This window comes from Palaemon carinicauda, chromosome 27 (assembly GCF_036898095.1).
Source record: "Palaemon carinicauda isolate YSFRI2023 chromosome 27, ASM3689809v2, whole genome shotgun sequence".
NCBI lineage: Eukaryota > Metazoa > Arthropoda > Malacostraca > Decapoda > Palaemonidae > Palaemon > Palaemon carinicauda.
In genome coordinates this window covers 68,738,139-68,758,138 of record NC_090751.1, presented here as the reverse complement: position 1 = coordinate 68,758,138, position 20,000 = coordinate 68,738,139, and the positions used below count along the sequence as shown (strand labels likewise).

General features: G+C 35.2%; 1 protein-coding gene across 2 annotated transcripts in view; it reads left to right on the top strand.

The window, feature by feature from the left end:
• Nucleotides 1-19,382, top strand: part of LOC137620753 (venom phosphodiesterase-like) — a 46,996-nt gene extending 27,614 nt beyond the window's left edge. For both annotated transcript variants that reach the window (XM_068351144.1, XM_068351143.1), the window contains exons 11-15: nucleotides 954-1,185; nucleotides 5,210-5,395; nucleotides 6,578-6,782; nucleotides 7,199-7,349; nucleotides 18,003-19,382. In XM_068351144.1, coding sequence (XP_068207245.1) covers nucleotides 954-1,185; nucleotides 5,210-5,395; nucleotides 6,578-6,782; nucleotides 7,199-7,349; nucleotides 18,003-18,191 — 963 coding nt within the window. In that variant the 3' untranslated portion in view covers nucleotides 18,192-19,382. The remainder of the gene's footprint in view (nucleotides 1-953; nucleotides 1,186-5,209; nucleotides 5,396-6,577; nucleotides 6,783-7,198; nucleotides 7,350-18,002) is intronic.
• The last annotated feature ends 618 nt before the right edge of the window (nucleotides 19,383-20,000 follow it).

The following is a 20,000-nucleotide window of genomic DNA, read 5'->3' as shown; positions in this document are numbered from 1 at the left end:
GTACCAGACATCCTTTGTCATACAGTGGGCTAGAAACGGCTGTATTTCTTGGTGTCATATATATATATATATATATATGCGTGTGTGTGTATAATTGAAGAGGACTACCTCTAGTTAATTTATTATATGTTTTGATATAAATAGAATCCTAGACATCTAGCCTCAATGAGTTTTCTCCTCTTCAGGTTTATCGTAACTATTATTACTATTGATATTTCCGTATGACCCCTGTTAAGAAAAATTATGTATCAGCAGAATCTTATTAATATAAAATATAAGATTTTTTATCGACTATACATTACCAGGAGTTAGCTGCATTGACAAAAGGTTTGTAAGTGTTATATACTCGTACTGTACATTACCGGAGAAGTTAGTCTGAATAATCCATGATGGGTTGAGATAGTTTATTACCTCTTGATTGGTTGACCTTTCCTGTTTGTTGGGTATATATCGTGGATGGGGCCGAGTTTTTCATTCGATGGTCACCGACCAAACCCTCCTGTGGCAACGTGGGAACATTAGATTTTTTTTTTTTTTTTCTGTAATGTGTGTAAGGCTTCCAGGAAACGAAGTTGGAGGCGGTCCGGTGCTACGTTAACCATCGCGGTCACTCGAATGAATGTCGGTATGAAAGCACGGTTCCTGGATATTTATTGAGAGCCTAGTAGAAGCTTCATTATTATCCTTATTATTGATTAATCAATTGATTTATTAATCTCTACTGCTGTTACGACGACTTCTACTACTACTACAACTAATGCATTGCTACTACTAATGATAATGATATTATAACGATAATGATAATCATGATAAAGCCTTAGTAATGAGATTATATCAACGCTTTAAGTAGTAATATTAATAATCATAATATTATTGATAATATAAGAGAATTATTATCTAGGATAATTTAACAATTTAGGTAATATTGTAATATACCAAAACTTCTCTTGAAGGAGGTACCACCTGCAGTAGGAGTTCTGCCCTCCGAAGATGACCTCGAAGATAAATTTTCTGATTTACACTGCGAGGGAGATGAAGATGAAGCCGAGGAGTTGCTGGAATTACTGGAGGAAGCTCACGAGAATTTACCATCCGTCGTAAGGGAACATTTGCCATGGGGACTGCCGGCCATGGGACGCCTCAGGGATTCTGTTCTTCTCCTTCCACACCCAGATACCGTGACAGGTGAGTGTGCTCGGAAAAGAGGACAAGTTTAATGGAGTTGTGATCAAGCACATTTGTTCATAGTTTTTTTAACATCTTTATCGCTGAGACATTTGTAACTTATATATATAAAAAAAGAGTATAAAGCTACAGTATATTGAGGGCTAAGTACATCACTTCATGAAGCATTATTTTTCTTTAACAAACCAAAACAAATCTTACAAGTGAGGAGTATTACTTACATATTTATGAAAAATAAAATACAAGCAAACAAAGGTTCACAGAAATGAGGCAGGGTTTCTAACTTTTGAAAGGCGTAGAAATCAGTTCGTTCGTTCGTTCGTTTAAGAACGCTTTGCCTATAGCAAGACACGGGCTCTTGCACAAGGGCACCCCGAAGAGAGATGAAATCCGTGAAGATTCCGTGAAGATTTTCGCAGCTCATATGATACTTCAATTATTTACTCCGTCATATCACTGTTAAATCCATTGGATATAAATAATGCATTAATGGCACATCCAGTGGCACAAAAGGATTCGTTTTAAAATAGATATGAGTTATGTATATATATATATATATATATATATATATATATATATATATATATATATATGCGCTATCCCTCCTTTTTTAGATAGGGGAGTATTTACATAGAAATGACCGCTGTATTTATATAATAATAATGACTACACTTTATTCAAATTATCAAGATAAAGAGATGACATCAATCACAAAGTCTCCATGATAGGTAGTAGTAATTTTAATGTTTCTAAAGATATAAAATCATTAGCATATATGTCAAAATACTAGCCTGCACTCCTATCAAATACAATAGTAAAAGCCTGGCCCATCAAGAAGAATTTAGATGTCAAAGTTCTCATCTACACTGATTTTAAATAGAATGTGGTAGAATTTCCAGGCACACATCCCTTCCAACCCAATCAGATTACCAAAGGGAGGATTCTAAACGCAAACTTTTAGTTAAGGATTTGGAAAATGCCAACAATAGGATACAAGAAATGAGGTCTTTACAATACAACATTGAAATATGAGTCACATTTCAACAGAGATGGGAAAGCATCCTGAATATTGAATGTGAAATTAGAAACATCAGGAGAAACACAGTTAAAAAGCAAGACTAAACCAATTCATCAAAGAAATTATCCATGTTCCAGGAAACACGTTTTAAGAGGTAACCTGTAACCTGTCTACTTTTATTCATAGGAACATTAATATCCCTATCAACGGCAAGCAGATCCATCCCATTAGCTCAAACAATCTACCTTTACCTGTGGAATAGTATGGCAATTCAATGTATATAACTCTTATATAACCCAAGTTCCTCCGGCCATTTAAAAGCTTTCTCTAGAAGGCACCTTTGACTGACTGAATTTAGATAGCATTTTCTCAATTTGTTTTTGCAGGAGATGAGCATAGTTGGAGATATAACCTATCATAATGACTCCATTCCATAACAGAATTTAATCTCAAAGCCCTCTTAAAGATATGTAACATCAGTGCCCTTCACTAATCATGGCCATTTGTTTAGGTGGATATTGTGCCTATGGGCTCCCCCTTAGTACATCCGTTGTACACTCCAGCCCTTCTCTCCAATTAAAAAAAAAAAGAAAAAAAAAATACATATATCTCGGTATAAAATAAGGAAAACTCACAATAATGCAGCATGCCTTTGAAGAACATTTTACTCTCAAATTATGTAAACAACATTAGTAGTAAACTTTCATTTCTAGATATGAAGTTAACACAAGAACAAATTAGTCAAGTCTCTCCATTCTTTTTTTTTACCCTATAAAGTTTTATGACTAAATATAAGAAGTGAGGGCCTCTTAATTTGGCATCTGATCATCTTTTTAAAAATGCTTTTGATAAGTGATATAATGGACAGAATCAACACCCCCACCAAGACAATGTTCTTCAGTGAATAAAATTACTCTATGATGCACTATGCATTTGAATAGATTGTAAGAAAAAAATATCACTGTATATAAATTTTAGATGGACTTTAAAGCCAATTGAAAACACTGACAATAAGCTGATCATATATTACAAAAATAATGAAACCCATCACCTGATAATCGAAAACAATCCAAGACATGAGTAAAAGGACAGGAAAAAGCTTCAGATGGTGCACCACTTTTCATGACTTGGTATTGAAGATGTTCCTACAATTGCCTATAAGAGACAATTTACAGGTCAAGCATATGCATTGCATACCCCTTTATTTAGCAACATGGAAGGCCACCAACTAGAGATGGAACCTGATACTAAAATTCTGCTTCATGCTTTAGATCCATCTAATCCAAAAAGATAAACCAGCCTCTACACAACTGACAGTTTTCTATCCCTACGGGTACGTTTAGCTCTTATGTGATTATCACTTAACGATGATCAATCATAGCTCATCAATGATCGCCAAACGTTGTTTGGACTCTAAAGCTCTAATTCATTGCTTCTGATAAGGGTTGTTTTTGCTTTGAGCAACTGCCGCTGATCATTTGCAACTCTAGTAGCAGTTGCTTGAAGCAAAAAAAAAATTCAGAAACAAGATGAATTAGTGGTCTAGAGTCTGAAAAGTGTTCCACATACCTTGTGAAAGAAGACAGAAGTAAGAAGTCAGACAGTGAACCAAATTTGGCCACAAAATCAAGAACATCTGGAAAGAACTTTAACTATAAAATGAATAAAGACATAATCCTGAGTTCCTCAAGACTTTGAAGCTAGATATTGGTTTGGTTTGGTATTTCAGCATACGTCGTTGCCCCAAGGGCACATAATACACCTAGTGATAAGTGTATTAAGGTGTTAATGAGATTAAGAGCCCTGCTATGTACTTCTGAACTCATCAACCAAGGAAGATGAACCACAAAATTTCCTTTTCTGCAACTTACATATAATCCGGCTTAGCGCCTCAGCACCACTTACGTAAGCCATTGCACAAAGGCCGACTTTATCTACTGTATACCAACCATGGCTCCAATGCCAGCCTATCGTCCTAACCAGGCATATTGGTCTGCGGGTGGCAAAAGCCTGATGATGAAAGAGTGCTTGCCACTGATCGAAATCTGTAGTAATTTGGGAATAATGTCGTAATTCGGACAATAATTTGATATTTACTCAACATGTGAGGTGGGATTTCTTTCCAATATAAAACGTACACTAACGACGGGCATTCATGAACAAAGTGCATTTCTGATAAAGGCCGTGGATATAGTTTTCTTTCTTTTATTAGGAAATATACATTTACAATTCTTACAATTAATATTATATATACATTCTACTGCTTCATCTGTTTTTTTTTTCTTTAGAAAGTGTACTTTCACTTGATTTTATGGATTTTACATATTCACAAAGCCTCTTTATGGATTTCTTTTAAAAAAATATGTTCAATGCCTCGTTTGTGATAATTTTTAGTTAACCGGGTTTTTATCAATATACTGTAGATCAAATATTAGTCATGTCATAATTTGATTATTAGTCTTATCAACATCCATTGCAGCACTGTTTGCCTTCTTCTATTACTCTTTACAATAATTTAAAGTAAACAATCTCATGTTACTCTTTTGTTAAAACTTAGTAAATAACCATAATGTCCCTTTCAATCCACTGTAAGTGGAGATTAGGTCTTAATCTTCTTTTTAGATTTTATGACAATGAGGAAATAGAATTACGCAAAATGGAAGTGTTGCTGGAGAACTTAACAATCGTAGAGAATACTACAGTTGAATTACAACACGATATATGCCCCAGCTGTATCACACACGTACTACTTCTCTTTCATATTTTGGTCAATCTTACTGTTGGATGTTGATATCACCGAGGCAATTCCAGTCTCATTCAGTAATTATCCAGCTTAACAAACTGAGTAACTGGGAGCATCAGTCAAGTTATGGAAACAATAAGCACACATACACACATGCACACTCACACGTGCATGTGTGTTTGAATTCATAGCAACACAACTGTAGACAAATAGCGCTGAGATTTGCATACTACGCTCCTCAACCATGTTATCGCTTTCCGCAGGGTATTCGTCTCTTGTCAAAATGCCTTTGTGGACGAGCTACACTCTAGACGCGAAGCCGAAACAAAGAAGCTCCTACGGTAAATGGCGGAGTGATTTTAGGCTTCCTGCCCAGCTGTCTCCCTCCTGTCACCTCTACCGCAGCGTTTCTCCTTACAACGTTACTGGCTATCCTCTCTTTCCTACGGGTAAGTCTGAAAATCAAATTCTATTTGCCATGATAGTTACGATAATGCTTTGGTTACACACACACACACACACACACAGAGAGAGAGAGAGAGAGAGAGAGAGAGAGAGAGAGAGAGAGAGAGAGAGAGAGAGATTGCAATAGGCTCTGTACCCTAGAACGAGAGAACTCTAATCTAAGACAGTGGAAGGCCATGGTACAGAGGCTATGGCACTACCCAAGACTAGAGAACAATGGTTTGATTTTGGAGTGACCTTCTCCTAGAAAAGCTGCTTACCAAAGTCTCTTCTACCCTTACCAAGAGGAAAGTAACCACTGAACAATTACAGTGCAGTAAATAACCCCTTGAGTGAAGAATTGTTTGGTAATCTCAGTGTTGTCAGGTGCATGAGGACAGAGGAGAATGTGGAAAGAATATGCCAGACTATTCCGTGTATGTGTAGGCAGACAGAATGAGCCGTAACCAGAGAGAGGGATCCAATGCAGTACTGTTTGGCCAGTCAAGGGACCCAATAACTCTCTAGCGGTAGTATCTCAACGGGTGGCTGGTGCCCTGGCCAACCTACTACCTAGTAATTACAAATGCAAATAATAAAATGTTGATATTGAGCAAAATTTCCTGGTATAAAGAAAATCACTACTGGTGTGCAAATTTAGGTTAATCATAGAATTTAGATGATTTATATTTTTGTGTTTAAAAATGCAAAATAATATGGAAGCAAAGTAATTATATTTCCACCAGCTTCCCAAGGTGATAAAAAGAATAATTGCCATAATATATCTTAATTAAGAGTTAAGCTACGTAAAATGTACAAATAGAATATTTTCAAGAGGTAAATAGAAATAGTTAACTGAAAATGACAAAATAAAAATGATCTTACCTGTAGTAAGATATCATTTTTCGTCCCGGCAGGTTTTTGCTAAATTCATCCCCATTATCACATGAAACTGCTGATCTATCATGAAAATAATAAAAGATAAACTAATCAAACTCCAGAGATTTAAATACACAATCCTCCTCATATCCTGATAAAATTCCGTAAACTGTATTGGTAACCTGACTAAGTGGCTTTAGTAGTAAAAGAGAACTTAGCTGTGGCTACAATGTTCGATATACTTTTATTCATCACTGATTTTTGCAAATTCGCAATAAAGGATTTTTATACTTATTTCCTTTTTCCAGGTTTCATCGGGAGGAGGGAACGCGCTCAATTACCCTTCTTAACCAGTAATGCTGTTCCTTTTACCAACCAATTAGCAAAGCGATGGGAACAGTTACTCACTTATGTAGAAAAGTGGGGAAGCCAGTATGGGACCATCAATGTCATCAGCGGACCCGTCTTTGACTACGACGCCGATACGTTTGCGGACGACCTGGTCCCACTTGGGTAACGTATTCAATAACGCTAATCCGAACATGAGACAATGAACGAGGTTCTTTTCTTAGCCAGACTCACCCACACCCCCACTTGTTATAAACATTCAAGATAATGTAACGAAATGTTTCCATGCATAACTTTCCGTAGTCATCTGGTTACCTCCACTATGTATTACTCCGCAATGAACATTTTACCTCTCAATTATATTTTTTTGGTTCAATGCCATTCATTGATAAAAATCAGAACTAAAGTAACATTTGACACTCCTCTCTTGTCTCTACAAAGCGGTTGATTCCCCCCTTTCTGAATTATATTGATAACCGGTTATTTTCTCGAGGTGTTATAATATGATTCTGCAATGCACAAAGAAGTAGGCTATTTGTGATATTGCCCCTGTCTTTCTAACATATCCTCTTAAACGACAGCTCAAGTGGGGCTCTCCTGGTACCAACGCATGTCTTCATGGTGGTGACTCGCTGCCTCCATATGGTAGATGATTTGTCCAAATGTCCTCACAACTACCTCGACGCAGCAGCATTTGTTTACCCTCAGTACCTGACAGTCACAAATTGCTTGGTAAGTCTTCCTTTTCAAATTTTGTGTGTACAAGTTTCGTAATGTCCACACGCACACACCAGGCAATACCTGCTCTTAATAATGAAGGTAGATTTATGTCTCTTCAAATGAGAGGCAATTATCCGCCAGGACCAAGGAAGACCAGGCAATGGCTTCTCTTGATAATGCAGGTATATACTATATATATATATATATATATATATATATATATATATATATATATATATATATATATATATATATATATATATATATATATATATATATATATATATATATATAGTACAGCAATTTACAATTCTATGCTTCCAATATCAATATCCCCAACTCGCTCTCTCCCTCTCTCCATCTCTTTATCTCTGTTTCTCTGTTATTTAACAGCCTATCCTGGTAGAATACTGTACAGTATGTATCACTAGTACAGAAGTTAACATCAGTTACAGAGAGGAATCATGCACATGATGATACAAGCATAAGATCTGCCACAATTATTCTTTAAGTCATACTAATAAAATCTATTTGATTAGCCACTTGAAATTTCAAGGAGGCGGCCATTTTTTAAGATGGTTGCAAATTTAGTCTCCTGAAGTTGATGTTTTGCCTAGAAGTATTTGTAGTTGACTGATCTGTATGATCTAGATATGGGTTCCTCTGTTTCCAAGCATTCTTTTTTCATGAGTACTAGATTTGGAAAAAATAGCCTATTTTCAATAAAACCAGAACTTTCTCACAGTTGGTCAGGGAAGGACTGACTGCATAAGCGAGTATGAGCTCAGCCTTCAAATGGGGGCCAGTTCAAATATTTTCATATCTTCAGTACCCCTAGACTGCGCATTTGGTCACATATAACTTATGTTGTGATATTTAGTGTCATACGTATTGCATTAAAATACAGGCGTAGGGAATATTCTGTCATATCTTATAAAATCACTGAGCCAAACTAAGAAAATCTCCAACATGTTATCAGTGAATGTTGTTTCCAGAAAAAAAAAAACTCAAAAGGCCAGTCTGATGTTTATTATTAATTATTGTGCTGGTTACTGTAAACCTTCTTCATTCACAAATATCTCGAAGGAAGATCTTTTTATTTATTTACAAACACCTCAGCACTTACCCCAAAGTGTGTCATTAGACAAGCACTGTGATGCAAGGAAAGATAAAAAAAATACCATTATATTAACCCTTTGATCTTCATACATACATATGAACATTTTTTTTTTCATTATAGCTTATCATCATCATCTCTCAGATACACACCACACCTGCTTATTCCAATTTAGAGTCTCTGAATGTTGCTTGTTCAAATGCACAAATGAGTTTGATAATTATAAAAAAAAAAAAAAAAAAAAAAAAAAAAAAACATTCTAATCCCTACTCTCACTCTATCCACACCCTAGCACAAACAGTTTGATTACTTCCTCTTCTTCATCGCCATCATCATCCTCATCAAAAAAGTTTAGCACAGCGATGTCATTGCTAGGTGGCCAATTGTCAGTCATTCAATTTGCACATTTCTGTGTATTTTAGCCAATTGATGTCACACATTTTGGGACATGTGCATACCTGCAGTGGCTGGCTGGATGCACATCCATTCACTCTGTGTGAAATATCTGCTCCAGTCAGAGTGGCCTCTAGTCTATCGATGTTGTCCTTCAACAAGTTGGTGAAGACATAATAGAACAACATGGTCATTCAGTGCATAAGCAAGCTGGTGATATGAGACACCATGGCCTAGTCTCTTCCTTATCTAGATCAGTTCAACATTTCTCGAATCTTGATACCATTTGACAGTAGCATATATTTTGGAGTCTTCTGACTGCCTGATGAAATAGTATCGACCACACCCTGACTCATTCTGTTAGAAAGGCAGAAGACCCTTGCTGAGGGATCCATGTTTTTTGGGTTACCAGACAAAAGTACCCTGAAGAACGTAATGATTTCATCAGGTTTACCAGTTTGCAAGACATCCAAAATATCTTGGGGAATAGACCATGGAGATATTTTTTGACAGTCCTTGACACTTTGTTGCAGGTACAGAGCAACATTCTTTGACAGTTTGTTATTTTCCCAATCTGTTAGTTCCTTTTTCTGAGTTTTATTTTTTTTCTTTTTGCTAATTTTTCTTGATCAAGATTGTATGGTGAGACCAGAACCTTTCCTCATTCATTGGAAAATATGAGCAGTTCATCACTAGACGTCTTCTCTAGTTTCTGAAGAATGTGTTTCTTTGCTAAATCTGATTTTTTATTCTATTCCTCTGGTAAGCCTAAGCTCTTTCAGCTTATCTATCAAATTAGAAAAAGGAACAAAGTTCGGATTGCTGATCAATTCATTTTTTATATACTCCATAAGCATGGTGTGTGCTTCCTCTTCTGATGTTTGATATGACTCTGAATTTCCTGTTGCTTTCTTGTGATCTTGCTGATTCTCTTGGTGTTTTGATTTCCCAGTATAAGCTTCATAGCAGGTCTTGTAATAATGAGTTCCAGAAGCATTGATATCTCTACCAGTTAATGAAATTATCCTTGGGCCACCTTCTCTTGTGGCTGCCTTTCTCAGAGTTACATCAGTTCTGAGCTCTTGGGCCTTGGTCAATCCCTCCCTGATATTGGTTCCTTTCTTGTATTCATTTTTTTGACAAAAATTGTATTTCTTCTTGTACACTCATGCCTTCGAGCATGATCTTTCTAAATTATTTTTTTCCCCAAAACAGTTTATTCTGAATGTTTCTGTTGCTCGTCTTTATGTTTCAGTGATTCAGAAACCCTTTCGATGTGAAGAGGCTTCTGCAGTGTCTGTGATAGATGTTTGAAATTTTCTGTTCTGTAACAGTCTATGCTATCTCAAGTACTATGTCATTCATCCATACTTTAGCAGCCTCCAACAATGTTTTCCAGTAATCAAAGTCCTTTGTGAGTATCAGCTTCGGATTGTGATGATCACTGAATGGTGTTTGACGGATAATACACTTTGGGCCTGATGTGTTAATGCTAGCCATATTCTCAGATGTTTTAATCCACATTGAAGCACAATTTGTTTCCTGGTCTGGTGACTATTATGAAATCATCCACTTCTCCTTTCAGTGCACTCACTTGCAACCAGAGATAAAATTTGTTATTACATCTGGTATACAGGCATGTGCCAGTCACTACAGTGGCTTTTGAGTTTACAGAATGGATAATTGCATTCAATAAACATTTTCATTGTGCCTGGAAAAGTGGCAAAGTTTATTCTCTCATGTATTTACTTAAAGTTGCATGGGACATAACTAATAGGTACCAAAGTGAGATATTCGCTACCTAATCTGATTTAGCAAGGAGCTTATTTCACATTAGTATTTGATATTTCTAGCAGAAAAAACTTATTGTGGCATGGTTTAAGCAAAGTTTGGTTGAATTTGGTAGATATCATATTTTAATTGATGATCAAAATGCACTTCCCTCAAAATGTATGATCATCATTGGATTGTTACAAAGTAATGTTATAACACATAGAAAGCTGTACACCGTGAAGTATTAGCATGTTTTTTTTTTTTTTTCTTATAGAGGAGCATCAGACTTATGAAAAATATACATTAGAGCTGGTTAGCTCAGGTGGTACAAATGGACACCCCTAACTCATAGACTGCAACTGACTAATATGCTAACACCCGACTTGTTTGCACAACGTTACAGTACCGACGAAAATATTTTGTTTAAAAACCCTCCAAATATGTTTATATGATTATACGCCCTTTTATAATTACAAAACACATTATGAAAAAATTGCAATGTGTAATACAGTAACAAGAAACGCACTCTCTCTCTCTCTCTCTCTCTCTCTCTCTCTCTCTCTCTCTCTCTCTCTCTCTCTCTCTCTCTCTCTCTCTCTCTCTCTTCAATGGGATAATCTAGAATTTAATTGTTTTTAGTTTATCACAAGTTTGAATAGTTTCCTTTCTTAAAATTGCCTGATATTAGATTAAAAGCATTGAAGTTAGAATCTATATAAAATATCAGATAAATATCTTATTTGCTGTGGTAAAAGTACTTTTTAAGGAAACCTACTTAAGATTACCATATTATAGTCGCCCCAAAATGGCAACAAGCTGGGTGGTATCCAGACCTGCTTGATCTCCTTGCAGAAGTTCCAAGAAAAGTTTCAGAATGCCCAAACCTACCCCGACAACATGTTCAAAAGTTCTGCGATATGGTCCACTAGCTATCTCTTCATGGCTGGAGGTTATCCAGAACCTTTGAAAGAGAGGCTTTTCGGGACCAGCTTCAAAGCAACTTTCCGGATACAGTACCTCTGTAAGTCTTCCACAGAGGTCTACCATACTAAGGATATTGCTCCACTCAAGGCCGTTAGTCCCCTAGTTGTAGCAAAAGGCTATTGCTTGGCCTTGAGCCGAGTCTTTAGGCTGAAGGTACTCATCCTATTCTCTTCGCTGGGACCCTCAGTTCTCATCAGGAACTTTAAACAGACCTGCCTCCTCAGGAACTCAAACCCCTGTCTTGGAATTTGATTTAGGTTCTTAGATCCTTTAAGGTAGCATCCTACGAATTCTTACATTAGTCATGGACAGTGTCATAACCCTGTAAACTGTCTTCCTTCTTGCTCTAGCCTCGGCGAAGATGATAAGGGAGTTGCATGGCTAGCCTTTTTTTTCCAAACTCCAAGGGTGGAGAGAATTGTCCTTCTGTTTTGTTCCCAAGTTTGTAGCTAAAACCTAAAATATGGCTATCAATGACACCATACTTGACTCTTTTCACGATCTCTCTCAAAGAAGTAACTGATTATCTGGATAATTGTCCCGTAAACGTAATCAGGAAAATTTCTGAGGTGTACAGCCCCTTCCAGGCATGATATTCCTAATCTGTCTAAGCATTGGTCACGCCAAAAGAAGGTTCCTAAAACACAATTCCTTTTAGTTATGAGAATCTAAAATGAGAGCTGATACATCCTCAGGGGGAGTGCCTCCAAGCTCCCCCCCCCCCTCTACCACACCATTGTTTTCTAAGTCTTGGGTAGTGCCATAGACTCTGTACCATGGTCTTTCACTGTCTTGGGTTACAGTTACCTTGCTTGAGGGCACACTCGGACACACTATTCTATCTTAATTTTCTTCCTTTTATTTTGTTAAAGTTTTTATAGTTTATATAGGAAATATTTATTTTAATGTTGTTTATGGTCTTAAAATATTTTTTATCCTTGTTTCCTGTCCTCACTGGGCTATTTTCCCTGTTGGAGCCCCTGTGCTTATAGCGTCCTGCTTCTCTCAACTAGGGTTGTAGTTTAGTAAGTAATAATAATAATAATAATAATAATAATAATAATAATAATAATAAAATCAAGAAAATTCTGGTGTCAGTGAAAGAGCACAAATGTTAGTTCCATTGTGTTAGAAGCTGTGATATTAAGTTGGTATGGACCATGAATAGAGAAGTATGAGAATGAGGGAGAGTATTCGGGGCTACTTTGGTAGACGGTCTACCATGCAATTCTTGATCTACCAAAGAAAGTGAGATCTACCGTCCTTGTTTTTTTCAACAAGTGGTCTAATTGCAAAATTAAAGCTACAATTAGCCATGTGAGGTTCACTGCCTTGTATATTTGTTAGAACAGGTTGCCTACTTAATAAAAGGGGATTGAAATAAGATAGAGACACCCAGTACTTCTATGTGCAACGCCGAGATAAAGACAATAATACAACGTGAGTGCAAAATAGGTAAAGTAATTTATTCCAGAAGAATAGCCTGCTAAAATAGCTATTGGGGCTCATGAGAAAGTAAAAGAATATCCCCATAATAATGACCAATGGGGTTTACGAGCACAGCTCAACATGTACTGCTCGCCAGAACATAAGAGCATTGATGTAATGTTAATTTTGCGACCGCACAAGCCACGGCAGAGCAAAATCCATTAGAACTGTAGCCGAGATCGAAGCCCAATAATGTTTTGTACTGTCAGCTCACATTATCACTCACGCTGGAAATCGTCATGCAGAATAGAATATTATAGGTAGACTACTTACTAAAGTAGAAACATACGGGTAGACCGCCTACTAAAGTAGAAATACACTGATAGACTTCCTACTAAAGTAGAAACATAATGGTAGACCACCTACTAATGTAGCACCGAGTATTCTTTAGGAGCTTCAATTGGTAACTTGCAGTGTTTGGAGGCCATGAAAGAGTGGTACACTAATTTATTTGAATGCAAAGTTAGGTGACAGAAAAAGAAATGGTATTGTGGGCAGATATGGCGTTCCATAAGCAAATTAGAATGGAGATTCTAATGGTAATGTGTTTGAAAAGATACTTGATTTTAGGAAATATTGGGTTTTCAAAGAAAACAAATTTATAGTATTAGTAAGTAAAGAGAAAGAAAGGAAAAAGAAGTTTGTTAGATTAGTTATTAGTTTAGAGTGCATGCAAGAGTAAGTTGTTGGATGTAATGGAGAGAACAGGAGCGAATGGAGGTACAGTACATCCGATGGTTTTTTGTTGAAGCAAAGGTTATTATAAACAGAAGTGGAGGACATGGAAGAAGAGGTGAAAATGTAGCCTTAAAGTACATTAAAACAAGTCTGTTAGGTAACATGTAAATAAAAAGGGTATATGGTCTATATAAACAGAGAATGGATGAAGAATTGTCTAAGGTTTAAACAAACCGAAGTAGCAGAAGTATTTGAATTTTGTATAATTATGCGGTCATAGGCCCAGAAGTCGTGTGTAACTTACATAGGTCTATAGAAGAGCTTATCATAGAATTCTTAAAGGGGCAATGTGAGGATGGCAGGCTAAATAATGTAGTGAGTAAATTGCTAGAAGCAATAAAAAGTTTTCACGGTGGATGTAAAATAAGTTTGTGGAAGAAAGTGTGACTAATTTGGGTGAAAACTTGTTTCCAAGGCCTTTTGGTATCTACAAATAAAGCTGTATGATAAAAAGCTGGGTTGCAATTTAAGTGTGGAAGGTCTGGTGTCATCAGGAGGTTTAGCACAAATTAGGGATAACAAAGAGAGAATACTCAGATTTGCGAAAATTTTTGAAACTGTTTGCAAGAGGAGAAAGCTGAGATTATCTGCATACAATAGCATTGTTATGATTGTATCTGGGGACCGGGGAGGAATCAATGAATGATATGGATGGTTTCTATGGCAAAGTATAGAGAAGGTTTTTGGTAGAAGATATTTTGAGTGTTAGTAGGATGAGAGAAAAGGTGAGTCATACAGAAGGGAAAAGCAGAAGATAGCATGCTTTTATACAAAGGGGAGGAAACTTAGGCTATGGAAATATAGGTAGGAATGTTTGGAGAGATTTTTGAGTCAAGTGAAGTGTGGGTGTCGAAAGACAGAAAACCGTTGGAAGGTACATGTGGTGCATGAATTGTTCCTGCATCATATGTGGTATGAGACTGAAGGATGAGGAATGAAGAGATACTTAGGAGTGGTGAAAGAGTTAAAGTAGGTGATAGGACAGAGTAGTAGGTTTTGAGATGGTCTGACAATGGGAAATGAATGGAGGAGCGATAGGTTGGGGATAAGAATATGCAGTATGCAATTGTTAGGAGAAAGGAGGATAGAGGAGCATAGAAATGAATTGATACAGATTTTGCTAAAGATTTATTAGTAAGGATTTGCTTCAACATTCAAAAAGAGTACGTACAACGTAAGAGGTGTGACGGGCTGAGAGAAGGTTATGTCTCAAAGACAGGATGCAAGCAACTGGGTGAGTTTATTATTGAACACTCTCCTTTATATACAAAAGCTCAAGATAACAGGAAATTTCCTGTTCAAAATCGACACCATTACCATTGAGAAAAACAGACATGTTTATTCAGGCTCTTTTTAGTGCGAGGGAAGAGCGAAGATACAAGCATAATATATACACAAAATGAACTATGTACGATCGTGTGACACACGGTTGGTACATGGCTCCCCCCCTAAAAATGACATACTGTACATGTTAAAAAGGGCACCCTGAATCTGGAGTGGTAGTAGCAAAAACTGCGCCGATTAGCGGCAGTGAGTGGCTGTAGAAGTCGTTGGTTAGGGAGTGAGCGAGTGGTGGATGATGGGTAGGCGTGAGTCCTACGGCATTCATAGGCGTGTGTCCTACAGCATTCATAGGCGTGTGTGTCCTACGGCATTCATAGGCGTGTCCCACGGCATTCATAGGCGTGTGTGTCCTACGGCATTCATAGGCATGTGTGTCCTATGGCATTCGTAGGCGAGTCCTATGGCATTCATAGGCGTGTGTGTCCTACGGCATTCATAGGCGTGAGTGTCCTACGGCATTCATAGGCGTGTGTGTCCTATGGCATTCATAGGCGTGTGTGTCCTACAGCATTCACGTCAACTTCGGTTGAAGTTGAATAGGTGTCCTCTTTGCCACGAGTGGAGGTTTTGAAGGTAATGAAGTGGCTGTCCATAAGGGCGTCAGCTTTGGTCATCAAGTCCTTTATGGGTAAACTATCGACATCGGGTATGGCAGCGAGTATAGGTTTGGGTAAACGGCTTACCCAAAGGGCATGAAGTAGGTTCACCTCACGAGGAAAGCTGTCTGCAGCAGGTTGCAGGCAAGTGATACTGGTCATTTTTCCGAGGGTGAGCGAAGCCCTTTGGTCCCCCAACGGTTGTTAAGAGAGCTTAAAAAGTTTTGCTATACGGGCGGCTGGCGACGGTGAGTACTGCTGCAGAAGGTATGCTTTGAGGGCGTCATAGTAACGCTGAGAGGCGGGGGGTGGGGGTGGAAGGCGGGAGGAGCGAGTCGCTCCGGGGTCACTAATGTGACGGGCCGAGAGAAGGTTGTGACTCAATGACAGGATGCAAGCAACTGGGTGAGTTTATTATTGAACACTCTCCTTTATATACAAAAGCTCAAGGCAACAGGAAATTTCCTGTTCAAAATCGACACTGTTACCATTGAGAAAAACAGACATGTTTATTCAGGTTCTTTTTAGTGCAAGGGAAGAGCGAAGATACAAGCATAATATATACACAAAATGAACTATGTACGATCGTGTGACACATGGTTGGTACAGAGGTAAAGGTGCATTGTAAAGGTGTGTCTGGCGTTCTTCTGATGAGCTCTCTTTGTAGTTGTATGGAAAAGCAAATGTTCTGTAAAACTCCAAAGCAGAGAGTTTATCCACCATTTCCTAGATTAAGCACAGATGAGGTACCAATGATAATTTTCATGATCAGCCATCTTCACTGTTAGGAAAAAAGTTTTGTGTTGCAAGCTAAAAAATACCCTCTCACACACATATATAGATATATCTATCTGTCTATCTATCTATCTATCTATCTATCTATCTACCTATCTATCTGTATATTATATACTGTATATATATATATATATATATATATATATATATATATATATATATATATATATATATATATATATATATATATATATATATATATATATATATATATATATATATATATATATATATATATATATATATGTATGTAAATATATATATATATATATATATATATATATATATATATATATATATATATATATCTACGTATATATACACACATATCTAATATCTACTTATATATATATATATATATATATATATATATATATATATATATATATATATATATATATATATATATATCTACGTATATATACACACATATCTAATATCTACTTATATATTATTTAGATTCATATATATATATATATATATATATATATATATGTATGTAAATATATATATATCTACGTATATATACACACATATCTAATATCTACTTATATATTATTTAGATTCATATATATATATATATATATATATATATATATATATATATATATATATATATATATATATATATATATATATATATATATATATATATATATTTATATGTCTATATATATGTGTGTGTGTTTTGCGTATATATATATATATATATATATATATATATATATATATATATATATATATATATATATATATATATATATATTTTTATATATATATAAATTTATATATATATATTTATATATATATATATATATATATATATATATATATATATATATATATATATATATATAGAGAGAGAGAGAGAGAGAGAGAGAGAGAGAGAGAGAGAGAGAGAGAGAGAGAGAGAGAGAGAGAGAGAGAGAGAGAGACTTTAATTGCCATCTTATAAATATGTAAGTGTGCCAGGCGATCTATAGGGACACATTTTCTCTGCAAATGAAACATGGCAGAGACAGAGTAATGCATGCTAAATAACGTACTAGCCTCCTGGCTAGTACAGTGCCATTCCCATGGCAGCAGATCGATCCCCACCCAGGACTGTGAGTTTAGGCTGTTTACTGAGGAGGCCACTGTTGTAACTGGGCAACACTGTGTGGGGTTAGGCTTGCCCGGCTGACGTTCTGGTGAGCAGCTATTCTAATGAGACTGGAACTGAAACCAGACACCTTTAAATATGTTTTTTAATTACTATATTACTGTGTTCCTCATGTCAGAATGCAAAAAGGGGAAGTAATCATTAAAAAGAATATTAGGAACAGGTAATACCTAAGATTTTTCCATATTAAACTAAATACTCAATAAAAATAAGATATCAATGAAAAAGATAGTAAGAAAAACAAGTTGTTATATATTATCATTTTTCTTTCACAGAGTTCTTCAGAGTTCGCCCGAGAATTCAGTGCCACCGTACTAGACGTTGAAAAGATAACTGGACTCAAGTTCTTCACTCATTTGAATTACGAAGACCAAGTTCGACTGAGAGTGAGGATTCACTCTAATCTGTGGGGTCGGGAATCTTGGTGGAACAGAATTCGTTCAGACATCTTTGGACTGGAATAAACTAAGATGTTTTTCCAGTTCTTTGAACAACATAAATGTTCCGTAGAACCCTCACTGTCTTTATTTATGCAAACAAAACTGAAACACACACATACATACACACACTTATATATATTCTAGAATTCTTGACCCAGCATGTACAGAAAAAATACAAAAACACTAAATTTAACATTTGAGTTTTGTTTTAATAAATTTTATTTAGACAAAGAGTAGAGAAGAAATTGATTATTCAAGCACCAAAAGCATTGGGGTTCTGTTATTGAGGAAATCTCATTGCTTTGCCAGTATTCTGTGATTGTATCTGTAAGGAAATTATGTTGATTATTCGTTCAAAACCAAACAATGGAAGTTACGACCTAAAACGTTTCACAATTACGTAGAAATAAGCCAATACGTTTCGGAATCCCGTTCATGAAATGTTATTTGTATTATTATACTCACCTGAAGGTTATCAGAGTGATTTTTTTAATACGCTTTAATATATAGCTGAGTACGTCAAACCGATATCCGGCACCCAGTTGAAATAAAACTATATTGACAATATGGGCTCTAACAAGCAGCCAACTTAACTTGGCAATACTTTCATAGAATCATAGTTGATAGTGCGTCTTATATGTTATGTGATTTCGCTACCAAAGAGTAAATCTATATTTTTTACTAACTTCTTTAACACTAATGATGGAGAGTAACAAAATGTAAGATTCGGTACTGCAAAGTTTTCCGCAATCCTTAATCTATTTATAATGATCGACAAAACATTCGTGTAAAAAGGCCGCTATCCGAAAATGCAATGAAAATGAGTTACATAACATGGTTAGTTTTTTTTGTGAATATATTCAAAGCTTCAGTAGTCAGTGAAATAAAACATAACTCTAAAGAAGGTTATCGAAATTCATAATTACTTTATATCGGTAGATATAGACAGATAAAACATGAAAACCAATAAATATTAGAAATACTTTTAGATTAATCATGAGATCTTTAAGTCAATTTGCTGAGGCCTTTGGTTTATTTTCAGTAGATCTGGAAGATAATATGAGCCTGAATAGCATATCTTATTTTACTAACAACCAACAATTCTAAACATGGAAAATGATATGTCTTGGTCTTGTTTATCGTGATAAGAAGGTTTCATATCCTAATGCTTCATGAATTTGATAATAGTTTAAATTCTTTTTAATTTTACTGTGCTATCAGTTATATATATATATATATATATATATATATATATATATATATATATATATATATATATATATATATATATATATATATATATATATATGTATATATACATATGTATATATACATGTATATATGTATATTTATATATATATATATATATATATATATATATATATATATATATATATATATATATATATATATATATATATACATATATACATTTATATATATATATATATATATATATATATATATATATGTATATAAATATATATATATATATATATATATATATATATATATATATATATATATATATATATATATATATATATTATTGAAAAACAAATCTAAATATGTCAAACAATACCAGACAGTCTTATGGGCATTTCTGGAAAAGACATTCATATATGTATGTAAAAATCTGTATATCATTTTATCATTGATATTATCGATAATTTTGTATTTAATTTAACAATTCAAGTCGAAGGCAAGACTAAAATAATACTTCCCATTTTGGTGTAATCCTAGAAGAGATGTACCTGATATATCATATTAATCTAAATCAAAGAACTTGTTAGTGATAATTCAAGTCGATACATCTATCAAACTATCATAATT